The sequence below is a fragment of the Sus scrofa genome, chromosome 8, assembly GCF_054392235.1.
Source record: "Sus scrofa isolate SSC_HxYL_T2T_F1_AM1 chromosome 8, Sscrofa_HxYL_maternal_Yorkshire_Landrace_v2.0, whole genome shotgun sequence".
NCBI lineage: Eukaryota > Metazoa > Chordata > Mammalia > Artiodactyla > Suidae > Sus > Sus scrofa.
In genome coordinates this window covers 10,318,695-10,338,215 of record NC_139390.1, presented here as the reverse complement: position 1 = coordinate 10,338,215, position 19,521 = coordinate 10,318,695, and the positions used below count along the sequence as shown (strand labels likewise).

At 44.9% G+C, this 19,521-nt stretch overlaps 1 protein-coding gene across 13 annotated transcripts in view; it reads right to left on the bottom strand.

Moving 5' to 3' along the window:
• The window catches only part of CPEB2 (cytoplasmic polyadenylation element binding protein 2), a 70,575-nt gene extending 66,032 nt beyond the window's left edge, over positions 1 to 4,543 (bottom strand). For 8 of the 13 annotated variants that reach the window (XR_014811857.1, XR_014811856.1, XR_014811858.1 and 5 more), the window contains exon 1: positions 2,644 to 4,543. Coding sequence is in view for 10 of the 13 variants with exons in the window: in XM_021100322.2 (XP_020955981.1) it covers positions 2,644 to 4,332 (1,689 nt within the window). In the remaining 3 variants the exon portion in view is untranslated. 13 annotated transcript variants of the gene reach the window in all.
• Between the last annotated feature and the right edge of the window lie 14,978 nt (positions 4,544 to 19,521).

Sequence of the window (19,521 nt, the reverse complement as noted above, 5' to 3'; positions counted from 1 at the left end):
TAAAATTGAACCATGCAATTATTTTTTTTTCCCTTCAGAGAGAACACGTACATGACAAATGTGAAGAAAAAACTAAATACTTTTAAATGATATTAACTTTAAAGACTCTTAGAAGATACAACCTACATTACGATCTTAAAGCAACCATAATCTGCTGGGCACACATCTAGGAATATGATCTTTATTAATTAAAATATCCCATTCATATGAGTGAAATATTTAGGCTTTAGGATTCTCAACAAGTTGTACCACTGCAAAAGTGGATGATGATTAACATTGGAGTGCTTCTATTGCATGGATTAAGAATGCCTTTTGGGATAGGGAAAATATGGAAATATGTCTCTTTTTTGCACTATTCATCAACTTTCAAGATATTATATTCCAGTTTCCAGGTAGTTTCTTCTAACTTTTTGTAATTTTTACCTCAATTATCCATGGAGAGACAGGTAATTATCTGATATTACCCATAGGTGGATACCAACCATAGATAAACAACTATATACTTTGATCATTATAGTACAGATCTTAGTAAGTCTCCATTAACTTCATTCATGGAAAAGGAAATTATATTCCAAACTAGAACCAATGGCAAGGAAAGTTAAGTCATCAAAAAGAAAAATTCACCAAGAGGCTACAAGTGCAGATTTTGAAAAGTGTTAACTGCTAGCAATTGTACTTTCAATAATAAGCTTATAATTTAATAATTTTGTGGTAATATTTAGCCGAAGTCAATAAGTTACTCCAAGTCAAACACTCTTAAAATTAAACCTGCTTCTTTATAATTTTAAATCCTGGTCTACAACATCTATTATTTTTTATAAAATTAATGCTAATTTAATCATGAATACATACTACTGTTTCCACCTCCACATAGTTCAAAAGCACAGCTTGGGGACCATGGACAAATCACTCAATTCCTAAAGGCCTTACTTTCCTCACTGATGCAGTGTTCAAAGTGCTCTTCCAGTGATCTAAAATTCCATATGACAGTTGTGTGACCTCTTACCTCTACTGCAAGACCCATCTTTGGACAAAAAGCAGATTATAGTTAAATATAGACCCTGGTATATGGTCTTCTAATGATATACCATGGCCTTAAGAATACAAAAATACCTATAGATAATTTTCTGCAGAAATTTTTCATTTAAAAAAAATGAGGACCCTGACACACAAAAGAGAGCTGCTCAGAATTACATAAATCATGGAAGAGTGGAATACTATTTCAAAATTATCTACTTTCAATCCTTATAGGCCACACACTCCTCTCTCAGGGAGAAACCAATGATTCAACAAAAACTGCTCTTATTCTAGTTAATTTAAATAACCTCCTGTTACTTTGGTTAATTTGGCTAGTATTCACCTTTTTAAAGACGTTAATCCTTAAAAACTTTAACTGGTCAGTGGAAAAAGTTATATGAGTAAGTAAGCACTAGCTAAGGTCCAATTTTGCTTGTCGCACAATCTTTAATCACGAAATCGGCCTTAGAATGATCCCTATCATAAATGTTGACGATCAGAAACAACAACAAAATACTCTTACGATGTCAACTAACCAACCCAGCGGCCACTCAAACGCTGTCTTGAGAGGATAACAAAACAGACTTTGAATCAGAAAGGCCCCGGATGAATAAAAAAACCTGCCCGCTGTGATTTCCTAATTTCATTACCCACTTAAAATATACACGCCCTATCATTCAAGGGAAGGTTACGGCCAACAAAAATATGCAAAAGTCTTCTCTTCAAGGTAACCCACCGATCGCAGACTCCGTTAGTTTTAAAAGCTACAAAATACTCCCCAAACATTGAGAAGTACAGCCAGTAAAACCACCTGGAGAATCTCGCTCTTAACCAAGGGAGCCACCACCACCCGTTTCTCCCCGCAAGTGCGCTGACAGCTCGGAGGACCGACCCACGTCGGAGGCAGGTCAGCGGGAGGAGCGCGGCCCCGCGGCTCGTCGCCGACGCCGGGTCCCCGGCAGGTTGTGCGGCCCGGCCACCGCCTCACCGCGACAGCTCTCGCCGGTCAATTAAGAAGGAAACAAACTCGAAAGAAAAAAAGCCTTTCCGCCCGTTCCCTCATTGGACGACGGCAAAGGGTCACGGGCTCCCCACCAGGACCTTCTCCGGTAATCACTCTCCTCCCCCAGTTCGCTTCCCACGGCCGCTCCTCCTCGGAGGCCGCCGCCCGACCCGCGGGTCCCGAGGCCCCGGGCCCCGGCAGGTCCTCGCCGCGTCTCCCGAGCTCGGGGAAGCCGGACGGCGGCCCCCCCCCCCAGGCCAGGGAGCGCCGGCGGGGCTCCGGGGTCGCCCGCCGAGAAGGACGCGAGGGACATCGCGCCCGGCCGGCCGCCCTCGGCCCCGGCGCCATTGCGCCCTGGCCCCAGCCCCCACCGCCGAGCCGGGGCGTTCGAGGGGGCGCCCGGCTCGGGGCCACTTCCAGCCGGACCCGCCTCCCGGCCCCACGGCCCATGGTGGCCACAGCCCTCCCGCCCCGCCGGGGCCAGTGTCCCAGCTCCGTCACCCTTTTCCGCCCTCCGGGTGCACGCTCACTCGGGCGAGGGGTCCTCGCCGCGGCTGCTTGGGGCCGCCCCGCCCGCGGTCTCCCCGGCGCCCGCGGCGCAGCCGGGCCGCCGCCCGCCGTACCTGGTGGTGGTTGTAGGAGTTCCTCTGCTGCAGGAAGGCGGCGGCCGCCTGGTGCTGCTGCTGGAGCTGCGGGCTGACGGGCGATCTCCGGCTCTGCGGCGGCTGCGGCGCCGCGGGCGGCGGGGGCTGCTGCTGAGGTAAATTCATGGCGGGCGGCGGCGGCGGGGGCCCGGCGGCCGCCGAGAAGGGGCCCCCGAAGCCGCCACCGCCGCCGCCGCCGCCCGCCGGCACGCTGAGCCCAGCGCAGCCGTGCGGAGACACGGGCGAGAAGCTGGGGAAGAAGGCCGGGTTCATGGACGACGGCAGCCCAGGGTAGAAGCCGTTCTCCGAATCGGGGCTGGGCGGCGGCATGGCGCTGAGCGAGCCGCCGCCGCCGCCGCCGCCACCCGGGGTGGCGGCCGAAGAGCCCGGCTGCGGCGGCTGCTGGGGCGGCGGCGGCGGCGGCTGCGGCTGGGGCGGCGGCGGCGGCGGCTGGGGCTGGGGCTGGGGCGGCGGCGACGCGGTCTGCACCGACCAGGGGGTGCCGAAGCCGGGCAGCGGCGGCGGCGACGCGGAGCCGCCTCCCCCTCCGCCTCCGGGGGGCCCCCCGCCCCCGCCCCCGCCGCCGCCGCTGCCGCCGCCCGGGTGCGGAAGGTCCGGGCTCTGCAGGCTGCTGAAGGCGCCCGCGCCGAGCGCCCCGCCGGGCAGAAGGTTACTGGGACTGTTGAGCAAGGGGTGGTTGGGGGACTCCATGGAGCCCGGCGCGGGGTTCACCGGCGGCGTCGAGGGGGCCAAGCCCGCATTGGGGGACTCGGCGGCGCTGCCCTCGCCCGCGGCCGGGGTCTTGCGAGGGCTGCCCGCGCCTCCGTGGCGGCGCCGCGGGGCTGCGGGCGACGAAGGCTGGAGCTGCGGGAGCGGGGGCAGGTCGGCCGGGCGCTGCCGCGGGGCGAAGTCCTGCGGCGGGAGGTGCTGCGAGTGCGGGAGGCTGAACTGCTGCTGTTGCTGCTGCTGTTGCTGTTGGCGCTGGGCTAGCTGCGCCGGCTGGAGGAGCGGCCCGGGCGGCGGCGGCGGCGGCGGTGGGCTGAACCGGCCGGGGCAGTGGAGCGGCGGCGGCGGCTTCGAGTCCGGAGGGTGGGGAAGGTGGGGAGGGCTGAACTCTTTCCTCTTCTGGCTGCTCAGCTGCTGCTGCTGCCGCTTACTGAAGTCCTGCGGGGAGGAGGTGCGGCAGCAGCAGCAGGAGGAGGCGGAGGAGGAGGAGGGGTGGTGCAGACTCGGTTTGAAGTCCTGGGAGGGGAGGAGGTGGGTCACACCCGCGTTCGTGCCGCCGCCGGGGTGGTGGTTGGGGAGTTTCTCCGTGGCCGCCGCCCCCGAGAGCGGCCGCGCCGGCTGCTGTGTCAGCCCCAGCAGCAGCTCATCCTGCATGGTCTGCTGATGCGCCAGGAACGGGGAGGAAGAGGAAGCGGCGGCGGCCGAGCTGTCCGCGCCGCCGCAGCCGAGGGGGATAGAGAAGGGGGAGGCGGCCTCCGAGAAACCGGTGACAGGCAACGGCGGCGGCGAGAGCGGGCCGAAGGGCGTGGCGGAGGGCAGCGGGGCGGCGGCCGCGGCGGGCCCCGCGGCGAAGGGACCGTACGCCCCGCCGCTGAACAGGGACCCGGGGCTGCTGCTTCGGAGAGGGGCGGTCTGCAGCACCCCAAACCCGAAGTCCCTCATTTATCAGGCCGGTGGCAGCGGGAGGATGCGCGCCCCGTCCGCTGCCCCGCCTAAGAAGCCGCCGGATCTGGGGCGGCGCGGCCGCCGTGGTGGAAGGAGGGAGAGTCAGTGAGAGAGGGACACCGTGACTGAGCCGGGGGCACCGACTTCGGCCCCACCAGCCCTCGCGGCGACCACCGCCACCTCCCGAGACCGGCTCGGGCGCCGCCCCGGCTGCCGCCGCCCTGGCCGCTTAAAAACCCCGGAACGTGCGTCAGCGCCACCTCACAATCGCGCCGCCCCCCGCGGTGCGTCCCGGCACGCGCGGGCCCGAGGCCGCCGCGCCCCCCGCTGCCCCGCCCCCGTCCCGCCCCTCGTTAACAAGCAGGCTCGGCCCGGGGCGCGCTCGCGCTCTCGGGAGAGGCGGGGGGGATCGCGGGCGCGAGCAGCGCGTAGCCTCCGGCTTCTCCCGCGCCGGGGGAATGGAGAGGCCGGTTGGGACAGCGGGCGGCCGAAGAGGGCTGAGCGCTCGCGCGCACGAGGGCGAGCACGCGCAGGAGGCGCGGACCGTTCCTGGGCAACTGCCCCAACCCGCGCGGGGTCCTGGTGGAGCCAGCTCTAGGTCGCTCGCGCCACCTCCCCTCTCTGTGGTCTACCTCGGGGTCCCGCCTCCTTCCTGTCACCTCCGCCGGGTCTTCGGTCACAGGAGCCCGGCTGCAGGGACCAGGTCCTCCCTAGGCAGCGCTGGCCCACAGGGGAAACTGAGGCCGGACTAGCAGCGGCTCTCGGTGTTGTGGTCCGCAGCGCTAGGGAGCGGGGACCCTGTCTCTCCGGTCCCGGGGCTCGGTGGGGGAGGCCTCTGGCCGACTCGCTGGTGCGGGGCTCTGCCCGCCTGGCACATTGCCCAGCGGGTCGCCCACGCCTCTGGCCCCACTGTGGCCGGGACTCCGAGCCCTCCTTGCAGTGGGGAAAGCGCCTTTCCGCGCTGGTTTCTGTTTTTAGCGTCTCGTGCAGCGTGCTGTCATCCTGCAGCCCCGTGAAAGTGTTTTCTTTAGGGTAAACATGAAGCCCTGGCGTTCACCAAATCGTTTTCACTTCGGTACTGAGGAGCAAAGTCCCTGGAACCTAGCGTGGCTCCGTGTGGTTATTTACACACAGATATGCATGTGATGGGTTCCGAGGCGAGCTCCTATGGTAACCCTGGGCCCGCTCCAAGTCCTCCAATTTCAGAAAGCGTTTCATGTGCCACCCTGGGGACTGCGGTGTGGGGCACTCCCTCCTTGCCACATTCATTCTGGCATCCCCGCCCCTTCCCCCTGGGGAGACTCTAATTTAAACATTTCCGAAGCTTTATGAATTTTCAAGGGAGAAAGATTTCTCACATCAGGGGAAAAAAAGGAGATTCTGACTCAGCAGCAGACTTGTTGAGGCTTGCAAAATGGAAGGGGAGCCAGAGCTTTCCATGGTAGAGCTTCTGTTAGAAGCCTTGGAAGAGGGACTAAACCTGTGTATTTTCTAAAGAAACATTTTACGTACAGGGAGAAAAAAATAGGTGAATGAATAGCAGACTGATCTATACTAGTAAGAGGAATTTCATGTCCTGTTTTGCAGTTTTAACTTTTTCTTGGCATTTAGAGAAGTGAAACTACAGAAAGAGTACTAGATTAATAATCCCCAAAGAACAGAAAGTGGGTTTAGAGTCTACTTGATTTCGATTTACCTCTGAACTAAGATTAAATAGTGTTGTAAATTAGCACCTCTTGAACTAAGATTAATTAGCGTTATAAATTACTCTTATTTAGGCAGAGTACATTTTTGAGTCCTCATTCTCTATTAGTTACATTTCATTCTTGCTTTTGTTGCTTCAGTGCTTCAAATTTATATAAATCACAATAAATACAGTAGAAAGAGAACAACTTACAAAGGGAAAATACCTTCCATGTATAATGTTTATGTCTGATATCCTTTCTAATGAACTAAGTTTGATATTGTCTTTATAATAAGGAAAAAGTGCTTTTTAAAAACAGCTCATAAATGGTTTAGAAATCAGTGGGTACATAGAAAATTGATTTGAGTTGGTAATCTCAACACCATTTTTAACAATCAAGCAAAATATAGAACTGGAGAAGTAGTTTTTATTATTCTAAATTACCACGTCTAGAAAATAACTAGAGCTTATTGGAATTAAAAACACAAATGGCCATTTTCACAGCACCTATTGACATATTTCTTAACTGTTATTCATTAACCTATTTTGTAGGGAAAATATTCAGCCACAGAGGCCTAGAAAGTCTTAAAAAGGAACTTTTTTTTCTAAGTAAAGTTATATTTGATTGGACTCATCTGAGGATCCAGTGACAAATCTTGCAAATATAGGCATGAAAATTAGCTCAATCATCTATTAAAACATCAGTTAGTGCAATATAAGGCAAGAGAGAGCATACATGTAAAAGTCAAATGGGTCCATTCTGGGCTAAAGTTTGAACAAAAATAAGATTTCGTGGTGTGCTGAGGCTGGTTTTGTGTTAGAGCATTTTGACTTTCCCAAAACAGAAAAAGGCCCTCAAGTTTGGTATTAGGTAATAAGGTCAAACTTCATATTAAGTACACTAGATTCCAAAGTCCCAATGCCAGACCCTCTACTCACTACTTTACCATCTCAGGGTGTTATGAGGGCCCTGCTTTTCATAAAGAGGAAAGTTATATTCTGAAATCTAGAGCTTTTAAGCTGATGAGCATCCCATCATTGCAAATATTCCAACACGAAGCTCTCCGATCCTGAAGGTAGAGGTGGGAGGGAGGGAGGGATGGAGGGGTTGTGGTTCTCTAGCAGGTCCAAGGCCAGGATCTTAGGAATCTATATTCTGACTGTATTTACATGAAAATATGTTAATTCTATGATACCTAACTTGGTCCCTGACTGTAATTTGACAATGCCTTGTTCATTTCCTCCCACTGCCCTGGCCCAGTGTTTTCAAAAATATTTTGCTACAAACCAGGACATACATATACACAAAGAAATAAAAACAAAGCCTTTATTAAGCAATTCCTACATGCAATTGACTCACAATTTTCCTTTTTAAAATCACCTAATTGATCTCAAATCACTCGATTTTACAACTCACAATTAGGTCATGAGCTGAAACTGAAAAGCACTGTCCTAGAAGACTATGTCATAGCTCTCCACCTTACAGCCTCCTCACACCTCCCCTGTCCTCAATCATCTGCTGACCTGGCTTCCTATTTTAGTGAGAAAATAGGAGCAGTTACAGGAGAGCTTCCCCAGGTCCTCATGACTCAACTCCCTTTTCCAGTCACTCTGAATCTGCCCCTGGACACCCTGCCTTTCCTCCTGGCATGTGGACGGCCACACCCCCATGCTTCCATCTGACGCCAGTCCCTCCACTGGTGCTCCAGGGCCTCCTCCCGCTTGCTTGCTCAGGACATGGCTTCATGGACATCCCAAATTTAACTGCCATGCCCCCAATTCAATTCCCCCACCTCTTTAGTTCCCATCTGGGTAAATGGTACTCCATTGTTCTAGTTGGTTAGGCCAAAAATCATGGGGTCATTCTTTTTTTTTTTTTTTTTTTTTTGTCTTTTGTCTTTTTAGGGCTGCACCCGTGGCATATGCAGGTTCCCAGGCTAGGGGTCTAATTGGAGCTGTAGCTGCTGGCCTATGCCACAGCCACAGCAACGTGGGATCCGAGCCGAATCTGCAACCTACACTACAGCTCACGACAATGCCGGATCCTTCATCCACTGAGCAAGGCCAGGGATTAAACCCTCAATCTCACGGTTCCTAGTCGGATTCATTTCTGCTGCGCCACGGCAGGAACTCCATCATTCTTGATTTCTATTCTTCTTGCAGCATATCCAAGCCATCTTATATGCTGCTTGTCCTACCTTTAAGTTCTATCCAGAATCCAACTACCTCTCACCACTCTCCCCAGAAGCAACCTGGTCCAGATGACCATTCTCTCTGCCCTGAATTGTTGCTCTCAACTCCTAACTAGTTTCCTGGCTTCTGATCTTGTCCACAATCTATTCTTCATGAAGCAACCAGAAGGTTCCTTTCAGACAGAACACATCAACTTCTCTGACTAAATGCTTATCAGAATAAAAGTCAAAACATTTTCAACAACTGAAAGGTTCTTCTTGATTGCCTCCTGCCCACACTAATCCCTCCTTCTACCCCACAATGGAATGATCATTTCTTTAACACACCAGGCCAGGTCAGCCACAGGGCCTTTGCTCTTGCAATTCCCACTGCCTGGAATGCTTGTCCCGGCAATACCAGCAGCACTCACTTTATTACTTTCCCTCTTTCTTCTTTTAGGTCTCTGCTCAAGGTCATTTTCTCAGTGATATCTTCCCTACCACCATTGTAAAACAGCAGCCTTCTCCCTCTGTTCCAGCCTCCCTCTGTCTTGTAGTGGTTTTAGTTTTCTCCATTTGGCCCACTATGTACTTAAATTGTTTATCTATCCTCCCCATTAGTTTGCAAGCCCTGCCAGGGAAGGTGCATTGTTTTGTTTACCTCTGCATCCTCGAGTATCCTGGAATAGTCTGGGCACACAGTAGGCATCTAAAAGATGTCAAATGCATACACTGAATGAAGGCATCATGGAATGAATGAACAGCAATTTTAGGAAGTAATCGCTACAAATATGCTGTAGTAATATGAGAGTCTGTTCGTCCATTGCTTGTTTGTTGGCCAAAGCTTCCCAAACATCACCTAGATACTCCTAGGAATTATACACAAGGGAAGATAGTTCCAGGCATCTGTGAGTGAGGACGGACTGGGCAGCTCGGGATCTTAACACCAGGGAATGGATAAATCTGGACCCCAAAAGGCAAGACTCCTGTCTTAAGATCCTAGAGAAGGACTCTGGTTGCAGGGACTGGGGTACTGGGGAAAGAGAAGGAAGCACAGATGTTCGTTACAGGGATGTGAGCAAAGACAGGGAGTCAAGGCTTCAGCTCATAGAAACGAGAACCAGTTTAGGGTGCATGACAGTGAGGCCAACTTGATGCTGAGCCTCCAGGATGCTTGTTTCTTACCACCGCCCATCCTGTAAATGTGACTGACCCCACAGGATGGTAAAGGTCTAGTCATTAGGTGGGAGCTCATTAGTTCTGGCTTTGGGTTGGGGGAAAGAGCAGTTAAGGTCCCTACTGACCCTGTCCCACTTCTGGGTGCTTTCTTGACATAGCATCCCAGGGTAACACCATCTTCAATTACTTCTGGTTTCCCTTCTACTTTTCTAAACCTTCCTTCATCCTCTCCTCCACCCTCTTCTCTCTTTTGTACCCTTTTGTGGTGGAGTTCCTTAGCTTCTCTACTTCTGTGTACTCTTTGGAGGTGACTTTATACACTCTTATGTATGTATGTATGCATGTATGTATGTATGTATGTATTTATTTATTTATTTATTTTTGTCCTTTTAGGGCTGCACCCATGGCATATGGAGGTTCCCAGGCTAGGGGTCCAATCAGAGCTGTAGCTGCCAGCCTACGCCAGAGCCACAGCAGCACGGCATCTGAGCTGCGTCTGCAACCTACACCACAGCTCAAGGCAATGCCGGGTCATTAACCTACTGAGAGAGGCCAGAAATCGAACCCAAATCCTCATGGATGCCAGTTGGGTGCATTCACTGCTGAGCTATGATGGGAATTCTCACTCTCATGTTTTTAAATGTCCTCTATCTCGGACCCAGGAATTCAGGTGTCTCTACCCGAACTTACCATCTTCCCCCAAACCACCCTCCCCTTTTGCTCCCTGTCTGGCCAATGGCATCACCCCACAAGCTGGAAACTTGAGTTATCCTCTTTTTCCTTCTCTTTCACCCTCCAAAAACGATTGGTTACTATACTCTGTCAATTCTACTGCAGAAATGTTGCTCAAAGCTCCCTCTCCCCTACCCATGTCTTATCTCTGAATCTTTCCTCTGTCCTGTCCTAGTGCACAGCCTCTTAGCTGGCTTTCCTGCCAGTTCCTCTTCTGAATCTTTTCTCTTCAGTAGTCTCAGAAACCCAATTATGATCCTGTTACCCTGTCCTTGTCAATATCCACTCCCTAGCTTCCACAGCATCAAGTCCTAGCTTGCTAGTAGACAGAACCCTTCAGAATTTATTTGCAACATGCCACTTTGCCTTTATCACCAGTCACTCCTCAGACTACTAGATTTTCTGAATAAGCCACGTCATTTTTTTTTTTTTTTCTTTTTAGGGCCACACCCGCGGCATATGGAAGTTCCTGGGCTAGGGGTCAAATCGGAGCCATAGCCACAGCAACACAGGAACTTAGCCACATCTGCAACATACACCGCAGCTCACAGCAACGCCGGATCCTTAACCCACTGAGTAAGGCCAGGGATCGAACCGGCATCTTCATGGGTACAAACCCACTGAGCCACAACAGGAACTCCAGCCATGTCAGTCCATAACTCTGGGCCTTTGCAAATGCTGTTTCTACTTCTTGGAATGCCTCTTTTCATCAACTAATGCTTCCTTTCCTTTCAAGACCCAGTTCAGATGCCATCACCTTTCTTGACTCCTCCTAGACAGTGAGTTGAGCCCTCTCTATGGTTGTAATGTTGTTGTAATAAATGTTTTTATTGGAGTTCCTGTCGTGGCTCAGTGGTTAACAAATCCAACTAGGAACCATGAGGTTGCAGGTTCGATCCCTGGCCAGTTCAGTGGGTTAAGGATCCAACGTTGCCGTGAGCTATGGTATGGTCAAAGATGTGGCTCGGATCCTGCATTGCTGTGGCTGTGGTGTAGGCCGGTGGCTACAGCTCAGATTGGACCCCTCGCCTGGCAAACTATATGCCGCCGGTGTGGCCCTAGAAAAGACAAAAAAAAAAGTTTTTATTGTTATAACGTGTCACACAGACATAATTATGTTGCCTTGGTCATCTGCCCTTTTAGGTTGTGAGTTTGTATAGGTCATGGATTTCCTTTACATATCTCTGCACCTTTCTTGCCTGCATGATACCTGGAACACTGTTCCCAGAACATTTTTGTTGATTAGTAATTGCCCAATTAGGGCTATAGGAAGGAAAGATAAAGGAAAGGAAAGAAGGAAGAAAGGAAAGCAAGCAGGGAGGGAGAGAAGGAGGAAAATATATCCAAAGGACACTTAAAAGGAGATGTGTATCACACTGATTGATTTGTGGATATTGAGGGATCCTTGCATCCCTGGGATAAATCCCACTTGATCTTGGTGTATGATCCTTCTGATATATTATTGGATTCAGTTTGCTAATATTTTGTTGAGGATTTTTGAATCTATGTTCATCAGTGATACTGACCTATAATCTTTTTTTGTGGTATCTTTGTCTGATTTTGGTATGTGGGTGATGATGGTAGCCTCATAGAATGTGCTTGGGAGTGTTCCTTCCTCTGAATTTTTTTGAAAGAGTTTCAGTAAAATTGATGTTAACTCTTCTCTAAATGATTGATAGAATATACCTCCGAATCCATCTGGTCCTGGGCTTTTGTTTGTTGGAAGTTTTTAAATCACATTTTCATTTTCAGTACTTGTGATTAGTCTATTCAGATTCTCTATCTCCAAAAAATACAAACATCTCATGTGGCTTTATATAAAAAAAAAACAAACAGCCTAGTTAAAAAAGGGACAGAAGATCTAAAGAGACATTTCTCCAAAGAAGACAGATATATGGCCAAAAATCACATGAAAAGATGCTCAACATGACTGATTATTAGAGCAATTCAAATAGAAACTGCAGTGAAATATCACCTCACACCAGTCAGATTGGCCATCATCAAAAAGTCTACAAACAATAAATGCTGGAAAGGGTGTGGAGAAAAGGGAACCCTCCTACACTGTTGGTGGGAATGTAAATTTGTACAAGCACTATATAGAGGTTCCTTGAAAAATTAAATAGCTCTACCATATGCCCACTCCTGGGCATATAGCCGAAGAAAAGCATAATTTGAAAAGATACATGCACCCCACTGTTCATTGTAACACTATTTACACTAGCTAAGACATGCAAACAACCTAAATATCTATTGACCGAGGACTGGATAAAGAAGATATGGTACATATATACAATGCAATATTACTTGGCCATTTAAAAGGATGAAATAATGCCAGTTGCAGCAACATGGTTGCAGCTAGAGATTATAATATTAAGTGAAGTAAGCCAGGCAGTGGAAGATAAATATCATAGGATATCACTTATATGTGGACTCTCATAAAAATGATACAAAAGAATTTTTTGTAGGACAGAAGCATTTGAAAATTTCAAGGTCAATCTTTGGGTTACCAAAGGGGAAACTGGAGGGGAGGGAGATAAATTGTGAGGATGGGGTTGGCACATGCACACTACTATGTATAGGGTGTATATATAGTCCACACTGTTTGATATAGGTTATAGGTCCCTGCTGTACAGGGACCTACTATACAGCACAAGGAGGTCTACTCCATGTTTTGTAATAATCTATACAGGAAAAATGAATAGATATATGTATATGTATAACACATTTATTTTGCTATAAACCTAAAGCTAATATAACATTGTAAATCAACTGTACCCTAATAAAATATAAATAAAATTTAAAAAAGGAGATGTGCCATTTTTTTTAGAGAACTTTAGTATTATTGAGTTATATTTGCTGGAGAAAAAATAAATAAATAAAATGAATAGACCATAACAAATAACAACAAAAAACCTCACACCCCTTCCCAACATTTTCTTTGACAATACTGCACTGAAACCTCCATTCCTGTTATTACAGTATTCATTCTACTTACTATGCCATCCAACGATGAACTCATTGACAAAAGGAACATATCTAGAATCTTCCCCTGCTGATAAAGTACAGCACTTAAACTCAATAAAAGGTCTTCCAGGTTGTGTTACCCTTTGTGAAGCCTGGGAGATTTGTCATTTGACTACAGTTCTCCCAGGTAGGAAATAAGCCTTCAGCTTCTGCAGTAATTCCTGCCATGATGCTCTTGGGCCCTTGGGTAGACTGACTGAACTCTTCCATTTCTTCTTGCCTTTTCTCTTTAGGCCTAGTCGACTTGACTAGATTACAAATCTTGGAGGCAATGGCTATGCCTTATCTGTTTTTTATTTCCTTAGTTCTCTTGGTTCACTATTTATCAAGTGCCTACAATGTGCCAGCCACTGTTCTAGGCACTGGTGATACAACCATGATTGAAACAGAAGACATATGCATTATTCTGTGCATAGTCAGAGAGGCTGTTGATAAATGTTTGCTGTTGATACAAGTTATGATACTTCCCAGCCCTAATTATTTTGACGGATTCATGAACAGTGAGATTCTGGGCTGAAACTGACCTACTAAATTGGAGTCCAACATGCTATGACATAGCCCTGCTAGGCTGGTCATGGGTGGAGCCCTGGGATGCATGTGGGATATTGAGGTAAGGCAAATGCAGAAGGCAGGGAGAAGAAATCACACACTGAAACACATTCTAATCCTGGCTTCCAATGGGATTTTCATTTGTTATCGTCCTTACTTGTCACAATATATTTTGTGAGTAGGTAAAGCAAAAGCAAATGATATTCCTCTTTTGCAGTTGGAAAACCAGTGCCCAGGAACAAAATTTGCCTCAGGTAGTTTGCATAGCCTAGGGTTAATGTGTCCATTTCTCATTTCTCAGTCTCCCACTCTACTCATTGGATATCAGACTATCAACATGCAACATAGTTGGGCAAAACCGCCACAGTGACAGGCCCTCAAATCATTGGTGGCTATTCCACCAAAGGATAAATGATGGAAGGAATAACCTTTGAAGACTTCTCAGTAATATCTAACTAAATGAATAACAACTGGCAGTAGGGACCTCCGAGTGAAAACATCTTATTTTCGAAATTCATATCCCATTGAAATTCAGAAATAGTTCTTCAAAGTTCTCACTCATTTTTCTTCCATTAGAAGAATGATGACTGGCAGTATATAATGGAAATACTACATTTAATTCTTTTCTTTCACATTCTGGGGAGCTAACTCCTTCTAATTGATGAATTATTCTATGAAGAGAAAAGTAAAGATGCATTTCACCTAAATACTAGCTATTTATGCAGATATAATTTGGTCTTTATATTTTTGGCATCTTATGGAGTTCCTGCTATGGCACAGTGCGTTAGGAATCTGACTTGTGTCTTGGGTTGCTACAGAGGCACAGGTTCAGTTCCTGGCCTGGTGCAGTGGGTTAAAGGATCTGGTATTTCCACAGCTGTGGCATAGATTGCAGCTACAGCCTGGATTCAGTCCCTTGCCCGGGAACTTCAAGCTACTGTAGGTGCAGCCTTAAAAAAAATGTATATATACTCTAGCTCCCATTGTGGCTCAGCAGTAACAAACCTGACTGTATCCATGACATTGCTGGTTCAATCCGTGGCCCCGCTCAGTGGGTTAAGGATCCGGTGTTGCCGTGAGCTGTGGTGTATATCGCAGACGTGGGTCAGATATGACGTTGCTGTGGCTGTGGGGTAGGCTGGTAGCTGCAGCTCCATCTGATTTGACCCCTAGCCTGGGAATTTCCATAAATGACGGGTGCAGTCCTAAATTTTTTAAAAAAGTATGTATACATATATATGTATATTTTAGCATCTTAGAAGATTAAAATTTGTAAGTGCTTATTGTAAAGACTGTGAATGTTCAATAAAAAAGAAAAATGGGAAATTTACTTCATAGGAGGCACTAATACCAGCCTCTGTGCAAGGACTGATTAAGTGTAAAAACAATGGGTAGAAAGCATTTTGAGGAAAGGGAGATATTTGATATTTGTCCAGATTTGTACATCAACCTCATTGCTATCAATTCACTTTTAGTGACTGTCTACTTTGCAGATGGTGCTCTGTTTAGGAATCTAAGACTTCATGTTGCCTTGCATCAGATTTCATTTATAAAGCATAGGATATAGTAGTAAGTTTGCAGAACATAATCCATAACAGTACAAAGAAAAACATGTCAATTTTCAATGGAAAAAATTATAGGAGAACTTTTATGAAAAAATAACTTTAGAATATTTTCATAAGGGTGTTGAATCATGTGTGTGAAAATGCTAATGTTTTAGGTTGACCCATATTTGACTTACATTAAGGGACGGGGAGAAGGGGTATGATGGATGCATGTGGGCTGTGGAGTCAGAGACCTGGCTTTTAGTCCTAACTCCTTCTGTTACTGTGTAACCTCAGCAGTTAAGCTTTGGGAACCTCCATTTTCTCATCTTTGAAGTGAAAAAAGCATCATGTGAAGAGGGTTGTTGTGAAGATGATTAGCAATATTTTAAGTGGAGAGTTTTCTGTGACATTTGACACACAATAGATGTTTAAACAAGCAAACAAATGTTAGCTAACATCTGCCTGTAGCTTAAGGTAAGGAGTAGATCAGAAGGCCAGCTAGAACACAGTAGTAGTTCCGGGGGGTGGACAACAAAACCAAAACCCAAACCCAAACCAAAAAATTCCCAAACTCCTGCACATACATATATATTATGCAAAAGGATGATGATATGGTAGTAAAATCCCATTAACAGTAATGTGAGGAAAAAATCCAAATGAAAAACCGAAAAGGAAAGGAGGTTAAATTCTTCCTCCATTTGAAAGGAAGAAAGAAATTCTAAAAGTTAAATATTAAACGTCTTCAGTGACTATTTAATCCCTAAGAAAAACCGGTGATGTAAATAGGGCAAACTCTGCCTTAACGGGCAGAGCTGAATTCCAGTACCACTTCTGACACCTACAGGGCGGAGCGTGTTAACCTGGGCAGGTTAACCATTCTCAGTGTGTTTTCTCCTTTACTAAATGACATAGGGAACTAGCATGAAAAACACCTAATGCCTTGAGACCACTGGTCTTGAAACTAGGATCCATCCAGACCATCCCAGGCCCACAGAAATATAATGTGAGACACAATTGCAAGCTGCATGTGAAATGTGAAACCTAGAAGCTACATTTAACAAAGGAAAAAGAAGCCAGGGGAGTTAACTTGAGTAATATATTTTCTTTAACTCAATATATGCAAATATTATCATTTCATCATATAATCGATATAAAAGTTATTACTGCATTTGCTGCATCTATTGAGATCATTGTGGTTTCTGTGGTTTGTTAATATAATGTATTCCATTGATTGATTTTCAGATGTTAAAACAATCTTGCACTTCTGGGAAAAATTCCTCTTGGTCATGGCGTGTGATATATTTATGTATATATATGTGTGTGTGTAATATATATATGTATATACATATGTGTGTGTCATATATATGTACATACATGTGAATATATGTATACCTTTGTATATATGTGTATACATATGCAAATATATATGTATCTATATGTATTTGGATTTGGATTGCTAATATTTCATTGAGGATATTTGCATCTATATTTGTATGGAATATTGATCTGTAGCATTCCTGTCATGTTTGTCTGGTTTGGGTATCAAGGTAATACTGGTCTCGTAGAATGAGTTGGGAAGTGTTCCTTACTCTAATTTTTTTGTAAGTGTGTGTGAAGTATTATTTTTTTTTTCTTTCATCTTTTTAGGACTGCACCCGTGGCACATGGAGGTTCCCAGGCTAAGGGTCTAATCAGAGCTACAGCTGCTGGCCTACACCAGAGCTACAGCAACGCCGGATCCTTAAGCCACTGAGTGAGGCCAGGGATCGAACCCCCAACCTCATGGTTCCTAGTCGGATTCATTACCACTGCTTCTTATTGGGAACTCCAAGGATTGGTATTAATTCATCTTTAAATGTGTGATAGAATTCGCTGCTGAAGCCATGTAGGACTAGACTTTCCTTTGTGGGAAGTTTTAAAATTGCTAATTAAATCTCTTTACTTGTATGTCTATTTAGATATTTTACTTTTTCTTATTCTATTCCAGTTGTTTGTGTTTTTCTGGAGATTTGTCTGTTTCATCTAGGTTATGAAATTTAGTGGAATATGATTATTCATAGTATTCCCTTACAATACTTTTTATTTTTATGAGGTTGATGCTGAGGCCCCCTTTTATTCTTAATTTCAGTCATTTGAGTACTTTCATGTTATTTGGTCAGCCTAGCTAAAGGTTCATTTTGTTGATATTTTTCAAAGCACTAACTTTTGATTTCATTGGTGTTCACAATTATTTCTATTCTGTATTTTACTTATTTGTGATCTAATCTTTATTGTTTTCTTCCTTCTGCTTGCTTTTGTTTTAGTTTATTCTTCTTTTTCTAGTTTCTTGAGGTAGAAGTTCAGGTTATTGATTTGAGATCTTTATTCTTCTTATAAATATAAACATGATAACTATGAGTTCCCCACTGTTGTTTTAGCTACATCGCATGAGTTTTGGTATGTTGTGCTTTTGTTTTCCTTTATCTCAAATTATTTTGTAATTTGCATTGTAATTTCTTCTTTGACTCATTTGTTAAGAAATTTTTATTTAATGTTCATGTATCTGTGAATATTTATCAAATTTCCTTCTGTTAAATGACTTTTCATTCTATTCCATTACATTATGGTCAAAGAATGTATTCTGTATAATTTAGATGCATGTAAATTTATTGGATGTTTAATGGCCTCCTAACATATATTCCTAGCATATCCTGAGAAGAAGTATATTTTTTGGTGTTTAGTAAGAGACAAAATGGACTTAGAGACAAAATTTGTAAGTAGAGACAAAAAATATATCTGTATATGTATATATATATATATATATATTTTATATATATGTGCACCTGAGAAGATATATATTTTTCTAGTTTTGACTAGAGTATTCTATAGATGTCTGTTATATTTAATTGGTTTATAGTGTTTATGTTTTCTCTTTCCTTGTTGACTGCCTGTCTGATTGTTCTACTCATTGTTGAAAATGGAGTAATTGAAGTTTTCGAATATTGTAGAATTCTCTATTTCACCCTTTAATTTATGTATTTTACTTCACATTTTAGGGGACGCTCTTGCTGATGCATTATGCTTATCATTATTTTGTCTTCTTGATGGTCTGACCCTTTTATTATGTCATTTTTTGTCTCTACTTACAAATTTTGTCTCTAAGTCCATTTTGTCTCTTACTAAACATCAATGTAGCTACTCCAGCTCTCCTTTGGATACTGTTTGTATGGTATATATTTTTCTATCCTTTTACTTTCAACTTACTTGTGTCTTTGAATCTGTTTTGTCTCTTGTAGATGTCGTGTAGTTGGATCACGTTTGCTTCACATGACCATTCTCTGCCTTTTGACTGAACAGAAACACACATCCTTATTAGGGGAACGATATCATTATTTCATAAACTGCACATTCATTGCTTTATTACAAATTAGTTACTGAGTACTAGCATATTGATTTATCTTGTTTTTATAATTTATGAAAAGGGATTAATTATTCATATTAGATCTATATTATTTTAATCTTGACTCTTTTTCATACTCTATCTTACAAGATTAATTTTGTCCCTTATTTCTTAATGTTTTTATAATATTTCTGGCAGTGGTGATTAGCATATCTGTTTGAATTGAAATAATAAAGGCAGAATTTTTCTGAAAGAAAGTATAATTTAGCTTATTGTTTGCTATGCACATTTCCATAAATTGACCAATTTGCCATGCAGCTCCATGGTTTTGATTTCATAGATCTGTATAAAATCCAGGGAGAAAGTATAATGGAAATGTGAGTTCAAAGAGAGAAAGGCCTAAAATTTCCAATATTACCAATATTGGAAAAAAAAAATTTACCAATATTTTTTCTTATATTTTAAAATAGCTGGTCATGAGTATTAAATTGTTATGATATTCAAATTTCATTGGATACATTTAAAGTGATACAGCAACTATATTTAAAGTGACAGTATTAAATATGTACTGAAAATTACCTCCTTTGTGACAATTTCAACTTATAAAAAATTTTTCGGGTAGCTTAAACTGTAGAAGACATTTAAAACTATTCACATATACAAGATATTGTTTATGTTTTCAAAATATCTCAGTTGTTTCTCAAGGAAAAATGTTTGAAGACCAGATCAAAGAACAAAGGCACTCTAAATTCATCATCTCGGTTTGCCTTACTTACTGCTGTGTTCCCAGTGCCACTCACATCCCCGTGATTGAATGAATGAATGTCCTGAATGGTTAACATTGCAAATTACATACTCTCTGCTTAAAGTAAAGATGACCCTGGAGGTGGAACTTGCCCTCCCTAGGTTAGGTACTTACTC